We start from the raw sequence: 13,825 nt of genomic DNA, 5'->3' as shown, positions 1-13,825 counted from the left end.
AATATCTTGTTTGAGGTATAGAGAAGATAAGAGCGGAAAGAGAGGTTTCAATAGGAGAAGGTTGATGATGAACAGTGATGATAATGAGATTGAAAGATTATGAATCGGATATGGTAATGATACGAGTATAGAAGACCCCTTATTATTGATTGAATTGCGTGAATGTTATTTTATGTACGATTATAACCGACGGATTACCACAACACCGTACAATATTAAATAAGATTATTACGCGTGCACTGATATAACTCAATCCCAATCCATACTACCTTCTATTCGACCAACACCAACGTTATACTAGACATCTCAGCTTATCACGCACTACTCGCACGGCAATAAACGTCTTGAAAGCCCAATCTTTGTACTAGGCTACATGCAACATTGATAATCGAGGTCAAAGGATCAGAGCTCACTGAGCTTGAGCTGAAGGGACACGATGGGTGAGGACATTTTTACAGCTTTGACCCATACGATGAGCTGATCGATCAATTCGTGAGATATAGACCAATCCATCTTACGAGGTGAGTAAGGAATGAGCTGCATCAGTATAGAATATTCGTTGACCTGTTGACGCTGCACGATTAGGCCTGAATGACAAAATGTTCGTACCGTTAAGTGAACATAAACCGATGAAAGAACTAAATCGCTAATGCAAGTGCCCTTGTAGCTATGAGAGACGGAAAGCTGCTGCGCTAGAGCTGGAGAAGTGAGTGTCAAATACCTATGCTCAGCGATAGCTTGAAGCTTTGTTACTGATATTACTTTGCAGGTTGGTCCTTTCTTCTGACATTCCTCGCATATCAGCTATAATCGATCAACTATGTGGCATGTTCAGTTCCTCCAATTCAGCACTTCATACTCGTAATGGAGGTCAGTATATATCTAGAAAGAGCGTGATACTCATAGCTGACCACTTTCAACAGGCCTGATCGGTCTCGCTGCTACTGCTATTGCATTGGGACAAGATGTAGCTCCTTTTCTTGGTGTAATTATACCTCCTGTGTTAGCATGTTTTCAAGACCCAGAGTCTAGAGTACGATATCATGCTTGTGAAAGTCTCTACAACATGTAAGCTCGGTGTTTCAGATTCACAGTTCCTGGCATTTGGGCTGATGATCAAAATATAGAGCTAAAGTTAGCAAAGGGGAGATATTGATACATTTCAACGAAATCTTTGATGCGCTCTCAAAACTTTCTTCAGACTCAGAAATGTCTGTCAAGAACGGAGCGGAATTATTGGATAGATTAATGAAAGATATAGTAGCTGAAGCAGCTCCACATTACGTTTCCATCTATCCTGGTAATTATAACCCTAATCTACCAAATCCTCATCGACCAGAAACCGAAATGATCAACAATGCTACGTCCAAAATGGCAGGATTAGGCATATCCAACGGTCATAATGGTGAATCCACCCTATCCGGTGCACAAAACACTGTTGGATCAAAGGAGAAAGACGGTAAATTAGATACTGACAGTAGTCCCAAAATCGGTTTGGAAGGGAAAGGAGATCCTTCTCCAGCTAGATCAGGAGATCAACAAAACCCAGAAGAAGATAAGAGAGCATTCAGTTTAGCAAGATTCATCCCATTATTATCGGAAAGAATCTACGTCATCTCACCGTATACTAGAATGCATCTAGTTTCTTGGTTGATGGTTTTGGATTCAGTACCGGATCTAGAATTAGTAGCTTGGTTACCTGAATTCTTGGATGGATTATTGTAAGTCTTTCTAAGAACATGAAAACAATGTACATGAGGCACCACAGCTGATTGGTAATAATGAATAGGAAATATCTCGCCGATGGAAATGTGGATGTACGACTGGCTACTGAGAACGTGCTCGCCGAGTTCTTACGAGAGATCAAATACATCGCTCAGGTTCAAGAGAAGCAAGCTGAAGCCGAAAGGGTCAGGAGAGAAACTCGTTCAATAAGACCTAGAGGTAGTAGACATACACTTGAATCAGCAATGGAAGATGACGAAGATGCGATTGCCGATGAATCAATGACCGATCAATCAGGATACGATGACCAAGACGGAGAGAATGATTGGGAAGGTGAAGGAAGTGGGAATTGGGTTCCTGGTCAAGGTGTTTATGTCGATCATGCTGCTATAATGGATATCATCATTCAACATTTGTCATACCCTGGTAAGTTGATTTTCATTCTGGCCAAACATTGAATACGGATTCACAAGAACGAATATGTTGGATTGACCTTGATATCCTAATAGATGAATTAGTTCAATCTACTGCTATGGAATGGATTTTGACATTCCTCGAATTCGCTCAAAATACTGTAGTAGCTTTTACACCTCGTATAGTTCCTGCTATCTTGCCCAACCTCGCTTCACCACAGTGAGCTTATTTTCTTACACTAAACATATTTTATAGACCACCTGATACTAACGCAACGAGATTGTCGCAGTCGACACATCAAATTAGCTGCTCATGAGACCAACGGATCTTTATACCGGGTTATCCAATCTTTACCACTTCAAGTACAGCCAACGCCACAGTTCGCATCTACCGCCACTGCTTTACCACCAAATACATCGGGCTCAGTCCCACCACCTATATCTTCAACGGCAGGATCACCTCCATCAACATTAGCGTTAAGCGGAACCTCGCCTAATCCGATCAAGAAAGACTTCGCATTGACAGAACCTCCTGACTCAGCTAAATCAGCCTTAGTATCTTCAAATGCACCTGTGAACGATCCATTAGACGTCACAGCTCCTTCAACAACCAAAACCACCGCGTCAGGCATAACCCAAACTCTTTCAGCTACGAATCTGCAATCACATAAATTGAAACAACCATCTGGGTCAATCGCTATCGCATCTGAACCTGTCACTCCCTCAACAGGTGAATTCCCTTCTTCAATCAAATCGAAGTCTCAACGTCCAGAATCCCCACCGTCTGCTTCGCATAATAGTGTCCTCACTTCCCAAGCCCCATTGTCCCCAACATTGGAACAAGGAGTTGATGATGTCGATCCCTTCGATGTAAGAGAGACTGTGAATGTACTCACATTGCAATTCTTGAGTGATCACGCAGAAACTAGAATCGCTGCTTTGGAGTGGCTTTTGATGTTGCATCTCAAGGCACCCAACAAAGTAAGTCCTATATTCCTATAACACAGTCAGACAAAATGCTCTAAACGGACGATAACGTCCTGTCTCGTGTAGATCTTATCAAGAGATAGCGGTACATTCCCAGCATTACTCAAAACGTTATCCGATCCCTCAGAAGACGTAAGTCCTTATATCCTCATCCTTCTACTATTCTGTTCGCTGATATAAAGCTTCAGGTGGTAAAACATGATCTTCAACTGTTAGCGCAAATATCAGCTTCATCAGAAGACTCATACTTCACAAGCTTCATGGTTAAAGTACTTGAGCTGTTTTCGACGGATAGGAGATTACTGGAGACCAGAGGAAGCTTGATTATACGGCAATTGTGCTTACACCTGAACGCCGAAAGGATCTTCAGAACTATAGCAGAGATTCTAGAGAAAGATGACGTGAGTGAACCCAGTACACCGACCGTTTTCGACGATTATCCTCCCAACTTGCCTCCTTGTGATCTCGTGTCCCCCTCAACGTCTCTCCCCTTCCCCTATGCTCCGTCGCTCATCGTCAGTATTGTCTGCGGCTGCGTCGAGGTGTACGCATCACTGATGCATCCTTCAATTGTAGGATCTTGAATTTGCGAGTATGATGGTCGTCAAGCTCAACATGATCTTGATCACCTCACCAGAATTGGCAGATTTCAGAAGGAGGTTAAAGAACCTCGAGTCAAAGGTCAGTCTAAGTCATTATAGTAATGTTAGCCGCTCGAGCTCATATCAGTTACGATATCATAGGACGGTCAAATGTTATTCTCGTCATTGTATAGATCATGGTGTCATAATGCTGTTGCTGCATTTGCATTGTGTCTACTGGCGCAAGCATATGAGCATGCTTCCAACTTACTTCAAATCTTGTAAGTCGAAATAACCCTGATCAAGAATGCTTAATCAAAGAAAGCTAATTGGGTGTATGTTGTCTCAGCGCTGAACTCGAACTTACTGTTCCATTGCTTGTACAAATTGATAAATTGGTAATGTTGATAGAATCGCCAGTATTCACGAGTGCGTTGCCAATACTCTCATTACTACACTCAATCCATTGAGCTAATTTAAATACGACTAGATCTCCGACTTCAGCTTCTTGAACCTGAGAAATACCCTTTCCTTCCCAAATGCTTATACGGCCTTCTTATGATATTGCCTCAAAGTAGCGCTTTCATCTCTTTACGAGCTAGATTATCGGTGGTTCACTCTTCGGGTTATGTACCCATCTCGTCGGCAAAAAGGTATGTTCGAGATCAGTAACACCAAACGTATTTTTGCTTCAACATCTGATTCATACTTTGACCGGGATAGTTCTACTCCTTCAACATTCTCCTCAGCTGCAGCAGCAACAAAATCCAGACTCGGAAATAAGGAAGAAATCAGATGGCAAGAGTTGTTATCGCGTGAGTTTACGTTTTCAGCAATGTATAATCAAAGATGTACCTGATAAGAACATTTTTATACAGATTTCCGATCGGTTCAAGCTAGACATGAAAAGGCAAGAAGAGCATTACATTCGTCTGATTTACCTTCATTATCATCTATACATTATTCATCGCCTTCACAAAGTGGAATACAGGGTATTCCAACCTCAGCTATACTTACCAATGGACAAAAGTCGACTTCCAATCAAGGACAAGGACAAGGTGGAACGATCAAAAAGAAATCTGTTTCATCAAGTGGAGGATCAGGATCAAGACAAAATAGTGTCGAAGTGAGAAATGGAATGTCGCCTTTAAATCCACGAAGAATAACTTCAGGTACAGGTGCAGGTCCAGCTCCAAGCGTAAGCATTGGAGGTGCAGTAGCTTCAATGAACGCGAATCAAGGTTTAGGTATGAGAGCTACCAGTCCTACATCAGGGAAAAGAAGGATTTTAGGTGGTTTGAGAAAATCTACAGGTGGTCCAGGTGTTTTGAAGGAATAATTATGTATAACTATATAGTAATATCCTTTGGAGTTATCACTCATTTCATGTGTATAGGTTATTTTCTTGCTTCCATGTTTGTATATTCAATGCATTTTTACTCGCGATCGCATCAATATCACCCATGATTGTTCTGCAATCTTAGAGTTTTGGTTGGCCGACAGAGCAAATCGCAAAGAACCGGAAAGACTACACCAGATGCATGACTTCATACTATTTTTTCACAAATGTTGTAACTTATCTAAATCGTCTTTTTAAGACACGCCGCTCTAAGGAATGCCAATCTATGCCTTTTGAGAGAGGATTCTAGCACCTTCGGGAGCGTCCTTGTTGTTAGGTCCGTACCAATGAGGGAAACCCTACAGTAAGTAATCAAGAGATCCATCAGCAATAACTCTTTTCCTTGTGAGACAAAAAGCACAAAGAAGAGAAGAGACTTACAAAGTCTGAACCCCAAGGAGGAGAGTTGACTCTAGTTTGTTTACCGTTTTCAGCCAATTTATCGAGTTTCTCAACTTCATCTTTCTCAAGTTTGATTACGTGTAGGTTTGCTTCGATTCTTGAAGGAGTTACTGATTTAGGTAAAACGACTACACCTTTAGCTACTGACCAAGACAAAAGTACAGCTGCGGTTGATACCTTGTATTTCTCAGCGATGGCAGTTAAGTCATCATCTTTATGAAGAGGTGAAGAAGTTGAACCTAAAGGTGAATAAGCTTGAACTAAAATACCTTTATCTTGACAGTATTTGATTAATTCATGTTCAGGGTTATAAGGATGTAATTCGATTTGATTTGCTGCAGGAGTGACTTTTGCAGTTTTTAACAAATGTTCGATGATTGGGATACCACAATTTGAGATACCAATGGCCTTTACTTTTCCTTTGGCTAAAACAGCTTCCATTTGTTCCCATGTCTTGGCTTGGTCCCATTCCCAATCGATATTTCTAGATCCATCCTCTTTAACAGGGAACAATTTGTGAGTTCCATTGGGTGCCAATCGGACAGGCCAATGAACGAGGTATAAATCAAGGTAATCAGTTCCTAAATCGGAAAGTGTTTGATCAAGACATTCTTCTACTCGATCGTGATATGAAGACCAGCTATACGATGACTTTCCTAGTCAGTCACGGACCATCAAAATCCAGTCGGAAAGTGATACAACTCACACTTTGGATGTAAGGAAGATCTCTGATCGAGGTACACCAGAGTCTGCGATGCCTTCACCGACTTCTTTTTCGTTCTAGCAACAGGAGAATGTCAGCTTCAGTCGATTTTCCGCTCCATTCCGCTTCCTTTTGAAACAGTAAACATGTACTCACTTGGTAACATAACGCACCGTCGATATGTCTATATCCGACTTTGAGGGCATGAGCTACAGCTTGTCTGACCTCTCCAGGTTTAGCTTGCCATGTACCTAAATATCACGTTTGATGTCAGTGACCACTTTGTATTGGTTTCCATGAGGTTCTCTCTTGACAATTGACAACTAAGACTGGCATGGAATACTTACCGAGACCGATGGCAGGGATGTTAGCACCAGTGTTAAGTTTGAATGATGGAACAGAAGCGGCCATTTTTATTGATTCTTAGCAAGTTTAGTATTATCCTGTGGTAATATGAATTGATGGGGAATAAATGCAAAAAAAGTTTCTAAGTGGGTACTTGTTCTGTGGTGTACTCGTATATATATAGAGGGGGGGGGGATCCATCTCATCTCATCTCATCTCATCTCATAACGAAAAAGAACGGTAGATTACCCCACAGTAGAATCATGAACTGTCGGGCCGGCTCAATTCCGGACCGAATTTGTCCGATACTCTGCATTTATAATTAATGGTGACGTATCGCTTGATTAGATTGCATACTTCATATTCTGAGTCGAGAGAGCGGAGATATCCCAAGTACTCGAGTTAGTCGTAGTTAGACATACTCGTATCTATCGAAGCTTGCTTGAAGGTGTAGCTGGGAGCTATGACCCAGCAACATGCAAAGTGTATAAGATTAGACCAAACCATTAACATATATACTCTTGTGCATTCATTCGGTCTTCAGGCAAGATTCCCGTTTTCACCCTTTGCACCCTTGAAACAGTCCTTTTGCTCCGATATTATAACATTTAACATCTTTTTGTGTGATTTCTGTGATCCCATCAAATCCACTCACTCACCTGGCAATCGACACATCACATCATCGTTTCAGCGTTTTTCATATTGTTCTCTACTCATCACTCCTTACGCTGACATGCGGCATTCGGTTTGATCCGAGGGCCACTCTTCAATACATTCATTGTGTGTGGCTTTCTTTCGATCAGAAAAGCGTGTGAAGAATAAAGGAAAACACCGACAAAGCCTCATCCTCTGATGTGGTTTATGCACTGCAGTCGTACCTCAACTTCAAAGGATGCACATTTCTCACCGCTTATCATGCTAATCACAACCAATTCAAACACCTATCAGAGGCGTTACCGCAGGACGCCCTTTTCCTGAACAACCATCAACCGTCAGTCAGACTTCAACGATCAAGCGGGTAAAGTGGGGGAGAAGGAGACAGCGTCCTGATCTAGCCAAGACAAATCATCCGATGACTCGGTCTAGATCGATGTGATGGATTAGCTCGGTGTGATTGGATCGAATCATGGTTATACAGCCAGAACAACACAATCATCAAGTTCTTCAACTGTAACATGTATATAACGCCATCGCCTTTTCAAGAGAAATGTCCTCGACCGTCCCATCAGTTCGCTAGACATAACCATCTTCAACTACATTCCTGAGCAATGACTACGCAATTATATAAATCGGCCACCAAGGGTGACATATCATTCCACAAATCATTCTCCATGATAGATTGCGCAAAAGTGAAAATTCTCGAAGCTCCCTCTTCCCCATCATCGACTTCATTGTCATCAACTTCATCTGAGCCTGGTCAAGTCGGAAATCCTATCGTACCACTATTGACAGATGAAGAATTATGGGAGACATGGTTTTCATATCCTTCCAAACCTCATATGACTTTACATCGTTGGGCTGAAGGCAATAAAGCTCAACTTGACATGTGGGTCGTATACGATTATATCCCCATATTCTAAATCTCGTTGCTAATTCGGTTGACACAGGTTTATTCACAATCTTCATTCCTCCCCAACATCTTCATCCCTGTTTCCACTGTTCCTCTCAAAGTGCCAGACAACTCTCGCTTCATTGAAGATACTCGTGATTGGATCTATACTTTTGATTCGAGGGGTAAATCACGGTCCTCAGATGGGAAGAACGATATTTGGTAGGATTTTAGGTGAAAGATATAACGATTTGATGACATTCCATGGTTCATCCCAAAGGCATTCAAAGCCACTGATTATCAAGGAGGAGGTCATAAGGAAAGCTGCACAGGAAGCTAGGGTATTACAGATCAGGGGAAATGAGTGAGCAGCTTTTATCTACATCAATTCTTTCAGTCCTACATAAGATGAGATGGACGACAAACGATCACAGTGGAGATGTCACTCGGAAGCTGACTTAGACATGAAACGATAGGCTATTCGCTCAAGGGAAATTTGAAGCTTCACTGGAACATTACGGTTTTGCTATTATCCGTTTGATACCGTGGGATACCGCAAGTCTGTCACCTGAAATGTCTCACATAACAGGATTTGATGAATTGTAAGTTATCACTTTCTGTGCCTTCTGCCGACTTCCTCTCTTCTTTTTAGGCTGCATTATCGCAACAAAGACCGCGACAGCAGTAGCTGACATCTTGATTTCGCAGAGATCAGACATTACTTCTGTCAATAGCTTTGACGTCGGTTCGACTCGCACAATCTCTACCAGTGGAATACCGAACACATTCATCGATAGCAGGATCAAGGTTATATAGATTGACCAAAGCATCTTGTGATTACATATACTGCTCTCCTGTAGGTTCCTCGAATGACAAGGTAGAACAGAGGGTCGAAACTATGCTTGCATCGAGATTGGAAAGATTAGCTCGCGATATTGCGGAAATGCCTTCAGATGGATCGGATAGGGAAGAAATGCCTGTCAGGAACGTTAGGAAATGGTTTGATAACTAAGACCTGTCCCCCCCCCACCCCCTTCTTCCCCTCTCCTTCTCCTCGCAGGAGATGTTATTCAGAGTAAGGATAACGAACTTTTGTGTAAACACTGATTCTATTACGATATAGACGTTATGTCCGCTTTCCATTTTAACCGTACTTGATTTCCGCTTGCCTCTGGTTGTTTCGTTTGTTGTGCGTCACCATTTACACATTTTTGTAAACACAAACCTTCTGATGCTAGATTTTCTTGGGATGCATGGTGATTCCTTTCGTACATCATTCTAGATAAATGCGAAATACAACAATTTTAAACTGAATTCTTATGTCAATCGAGTTCAAAAGAAGATCATTAACATTTATCGACTTTCGTCTGCAATACAAAATTCAGGCAAATCATCGTCCATCATTCTCATCATAATTCTCTTTACCTTCGCCATATTTCTTACTTGGTCTACCTCCATCAACGGATAACACTTTACCTGCCTTTTCAGCTTCTAGCAATGTGTTCAGTACTAAACGATACTGGACTGCCAATCCCCACGGCATAGATTCTAATCGATTCATGAATAATTCAAGTAGAGATGAGACGGTCCAAGTGGCTGACGAACCCAAAAAAGGGAAAACGATTTCACCTCCATGTGAGATCCATAACTTTGGTGGAGTAGTATCAAACCCTGTCCAGCGACACATCACACAAAGGGGTCCGTTAGAAGTATGTTATGATGGATGTAGTCTAGTTGACGAGATACTCACAATTCGCAGCGAATAAAGCTGATCTCAGACCAGTATTGGTTATTTGGTGAGGAGCGTATTTGACTACAGCCCAAACTACCAGTGCACAATCAAATGTCCAAAACAGCTCCGCGAAAGATCTGAGGTGCTCACAAGTTGGAATCAGCTACCAATCATTGTTTCACCTGATTTTTTCCGTGGAAACGGGGAAAACCGGTACTCACCCTCTTGAGAATTCAGCCAGAAGTGCATTTAACACACCTGCATGCCAAAGGACTTTCCTGACTTCTTTACCATCTTTCATCCAAGCTTTCAGCCAGCCCAAAGACCCTTTCGTAGTCATGTCAGGTTCATATTTACCTGACACATGTCTTATACGATCCATTAAACCAGGTCTTGTAAATTGAATGTTCGCAGAATGGTACAATGCCGCTGGAGTCAATCTCAAGTGTGTAGGTGACGGCGATAAGTAAGCCGTCTGAGCTAAGCGGAGTAGCAAATGGGCGGGTTTGCTAATGTTTTCCAAAGTTCATCTCTCAGCTTTACCACTTCATATGAGGTGCGTTGGTTTTACGATACTGGACTCACGTTTCTAAGACATGAGCCTCATGTGTATATGAAGGTTTATCCATTCCGTTATCTGTTAATCCGACTCCTAAAGCTTTTTGCAACATTTGTTGATCCAGTAGCATCCTATCGCAGTGAGTATATGTTAGTATATTTCAAATCAGACATATAGTATTCACTCACCGCCAAACCGTAAGCGATATAATGGCGCAACCTAAATCGTCCAATCTTTCCCCGACATCTTCGCCCGATAAGGATTTCGCTAACAATTTAAGGAATTTGGGTCGAGTGGTATGTGGATCCAATGCTTCCCCATTCGCAATTGCTGCTGCCCATGATTCGGCATCTGGCGCTTCCCACAATACATCTTCACAAGTGAGATGAATTCCAGCTTCGTTGACAGCGAAGACAGCTGGTATGTGAAGCAAAGCGACCATTTGAGAGTCCACGTACTAGCAGTTGGGAGTCAGCTCAAAATGATCACCGGAAGACACTATTGTGATGGAGAGGTCGCTAAAAGGCGGGCAGAAAGGAGGTAGAGGAGAGTCATAGAGGGGGGGAAAGGCAGGCAACAGAGGGGTGGAGAGAGAAAGAGACAGAGAGAGCGTACTCACGTAAACACCCCAGCCTAATCGTCTTTTGGTTTCATCTTCCATATAAGCTTTATATCTCTGCTCGTCAGTCGGATTCTCTTCTTTAGCGTATAAATCGTTCATTGCCGATCCGATTCCTCTGAGCAAATGAAGTCGACGACATGTAGTAACTATAGAACATCTGAAGATTTCGGCATGATAATACATTTCTCTTGATCCACAAGCTATACCCAAAGCTGTTTGAAGTAGGAAAGCTAACAGTGTATTTCGATCGAATTTGGCTCTTTGGTCACTCCCTCTCTAATATACGAGTAAGGTCAGCGAAACATCCGGATATTAGAAAGATTAAAGGAATTTACCATCCAAGCGATCATCCTTCTGACTAATTCACACATTGCTACTGCCAAAGGACCAAATTCTTTATCTGCATAAGTAGCTCCTATAGCAGCAACAGATAACAATAAAACAGCGGGTGTATCTCCATTGAAAAAAGTTGGTTTGTGTACTATAGGGAAAAGTGGATGGAATTTTTCGAAATATAAATCCACAAAATCAGACATTGTTTCAGCGTCTGGGAAATCGTCTACATCAGGCATTAACCAATGCGGTTGATGTGATAAATAGATCAATGATAACATTGCATTTCTAGATGTCTCTGATATCGCTTCGGGATTTAACCTTGATCTTGAAGCGCGAGGTGATGCTTTGACTCCCGCTAACGTTAGTGGTCGATCGGGCACTTTGGGTTTGAATACACTTGGCTGTTGAAAGGTAGCATAAACATGTCATTAAAAAATTCTTACTAAATGATTTCCAAATGCTCTTTACTTACCCATGGATTATCTTCTTTTCTACCAAAGGGATCAGGCATACCCAGTATCGGCTTTCCTCCTTTCCCGTTAACGTTGAACGGATCTTCACCATTCACTGGACTTCCCCCTCTTGGAGTGGAACACAATAGCCAAGCTGCACTCAAAGAATCTGTTGAACTGATCGGTCCAACACCACCTCTTTCAAACATGCTACTTTGAAGTCCAATGTCCAAATCAATATTCTCATCGGAACCCCAACCGAAAACATGTCCGAACCATTCCCAGCTTGGATCAAATGGATCTATCGGTGGTCCAGATGGTATAGCTCCGCCAAAAAGATCTGTCTCAACGGTCAACTATCAGTCAATGCACAAGATGATTTATCGATTTTTTCACTCACCTGGATTGAACTCTCCCGACATGCCAGTGGAAGTGCCTACACTTAAATGTGCAGGATCTATGAAACCTGAATTCGATGAACCGACTGAAGGGACACTGAAAGGTGTACCTGTACTGATTGCAGGAGGAGGAGGCATCATCATTCCCGCTGGACCTGAATTTGACATTCCCACATTCGGACTACTCAGAGCAGCTGTCATTGGTGTTAAGCCTGTCGACCCATTAATATCTTGATTGTGATCTTGCAGAGTTGTCCATAACTGATCCAGTGGATTGGGACTGGGATTCGTGATTGGTTGATTTGATGGTGGAATAGGTACTTGAACAGGTACAGGTATCGGTATTGTATTGGATAAAGGTGAAATGAAAGTATTAAATGAAGGAATGACACCTGGATTTTCTACTATTGATGTGATCGAAGGTCTACGATGATCTGATGATGTCGAATACCTTCTTTGATCACGATCATTAGAAGATTCGGTTGATGATAAACGTCGACTGTTTGAATAATCCTCATCAATTGACATTCGGCGTATTTTACTATATCATGTTTTATTTCAACATTGCAAGATTGGATTGAGTCAGTCATCTCCTTGAATCAACAGTGAATGATGAATTCCTGAACCCATACTCACGAGGGAGGCCCATCATCGTCTGCAGGTAACGCTTCACGCTCAGGGTGCATCGTTGACACATGTTTTGCTCTCACATCACTTCGATTGAAACTCTTGTCGCAATGCGGACATGCATAAGGTGTAATTCCTACATGTGTCTTCTCGTGTCGTCGAACCTAACAGGAGTTATGACAACAATGAGCAGTTGGTAACATTGTGTTTTCTCAACAACGGTACTCGGCAGTCGGAAAGAACAACCGAACGAAGCCGGGGACCTCGATACGTAAAAACACAGACTTACATGTCCAGCAGTTCCAAAAGCTTTCTTGCATCCTTTTGGATGTCATCAAGGGCATCAGCTGGTACGACTTTTGAATCAAGGAGCGCAGTCCTCAAGTGGGCACCAGCTAGTGGATTGTACTTCCTCTGGAAATCCCACAAATGATCTGGGTGGATTGCGAGGCTATGGACTTACCAACCCATAAACATGGATAAACAGTATTCCCTTTCTCATCTTTTTCTGCTTTTCTCGGACCCGTTTGAAAAGGCATTGTCTCCCACAATCCGCTTCCCTTTTTTGCAGATTATCTTGATGTTGTTGCTATTGATAACGAGCAGATTGATGCTTAATATAATGATTGATAATCTAGTTCCAATATCGTCAATGAAACGAAAGGGAAAGTAGTGTAACATGCATGAATTCAATGAGGGGGATATCCATCTGCTCGCGTTTAAAAAGTGGATCAGGTGGATACTAGGTGGATACCCGGGCCGACCAAAATCACAGTTTTGACATATAACCCGGATCAGTTACAGACGCAGAAGCTAATGCTATAAGTCACATTGATACATAGAGACAGAAAGAGACATGCTTTACTTTGATTGACTCTACTCTACACAGCATCTTTCATTCCTTCATCATGATGATCAATCGTAACAAATCAGTTGGGCCTAGGGAAAAAAGGGTTCGGACGCGGGAGATAACAGGAAACGGGCAGGGACGAGAA

At 42.1% G+C, this 13,825-nt stretch overlaps 4 protein-coding genes across 4 annotated transcripts; 2 read left to right on the top strand and 2 right to left on the bottom strand.

Moving 5' to 3' along the window:
- Positions 1-436: 436 nt before the first annotated feature.
- On the top strand, positions 437-5,045 carry IL334_004863 (uncharacterized protein; the record flags this gene model as incomplete). The annotated part of the gene is made up of 18 exons (XM_062936578.1): positions 437-440; positions 504-521; positions 586-601; positions 668-706; positions 770-870; positions 924-1,068; positions 1,128-1,721; positions 1,790-2,151; positions 2,235-2,358; positions 2,429-3,119; positions 3,192-3,257; positions 3,314-3,526; positions 3,702-3,806; positions 3,869-3,987; positions 4,056-4,135; positions 4,197-4,359; positions 4,430-4,521; positions 4,585-5,045. The coding sequence occupies 18 exons, from the start codon at positions 437-439 to the stop codon at positions 5,043-5,045; spliced, it is 3,393 nt and encodes a 1,130-aa protein (XP_062792629.1).
- Positions 5,046-5,329: 284 nt separating this feature from the next.
- IL334_004862 (uncharacterized protein) lies at positions 5,330-6,621 on the bottom strand (the record flags this gene model as incomplete). The annotated part of the gene is made up of 5 exons (XM_062936577.1): positions 5,330-5,404; positions 5,487-6,147; positions 6,214-6,287; positions 6,367-6,461; positions 6,558-6,621. 5 exons carry the CDS (start codon positions 6,619-6,621, stop codon positions 5,330-5,332), a joined length of 969 nt encoding a protein of 322 aa, XP_062792628.1.
- A 1,202-nt stretch (positions 6,622-7,823) lies between these two features.
- IL334_004861 (uncharacterized protein) lies at positions 7,824-9,116 on the top strand (the record flags this gene model as incomplete). The annotated part of the gene is made up of 4 exons (XM_062936576.1): positions 7,824-8,101; positions 8,163-8,468; positions 8,581-8,706; positions 8,813-9,116. 4 exons carry the CDS (start codon positions 7,824-7,826, stop codon positions 9,114-9,116), a joined length of 1,014 nt encoding a protein of 337 aa, XP_062792627.1.
- Positions 9,117-9,494: 378 nt separating this feature from the next.
- IL334_004860 (uncharacterized protein) lies at positions 9,495-13,369 on the bottom strand (the record flags this gene model as incomplete). The annotated part of the gene is made up of 12 exons (XM_062936575.1): positions 9,495-9,775; positions 9,855-9,973; positions 10,058-10,345; positions 10,422-10,526; positions 10,584-10,852; positions 11,015-11,293; positions 11,353-11,754; positions 11,826-12,145; positions 12,206-12,744; positions 12,840-12,994; positions 13,120-13,151; positions 13,294-13,369. 12 exons carry the CDS (start codon positions 13,367-13,369, stop codon positions 9,495-9,497), a joined length of 2,865 nt encoding a protein of 954 aa, XP_062792626.1.
- Positions 13,370-13,825: the final 456 nt, after the last annotated feature.

The sequence above is a fragment of the Kwoniella shivajii genome, chromosome 6 (genome assembly GCF_035658355.1).
Source record: "Kwoniella shivajii chromosome 6, complete sequence".
In the NCBI taxonomy this organism is placed as follows: Eukaryota; Fungi; Basidiomycota; class Tremellomycetes; order Tremellales; family Cryptococcaceae; genus Kwoniella; species Kwoniella shivajii.
This window is presented reverse-complemented; position numbering and strand designations above follow the sequence as displayed.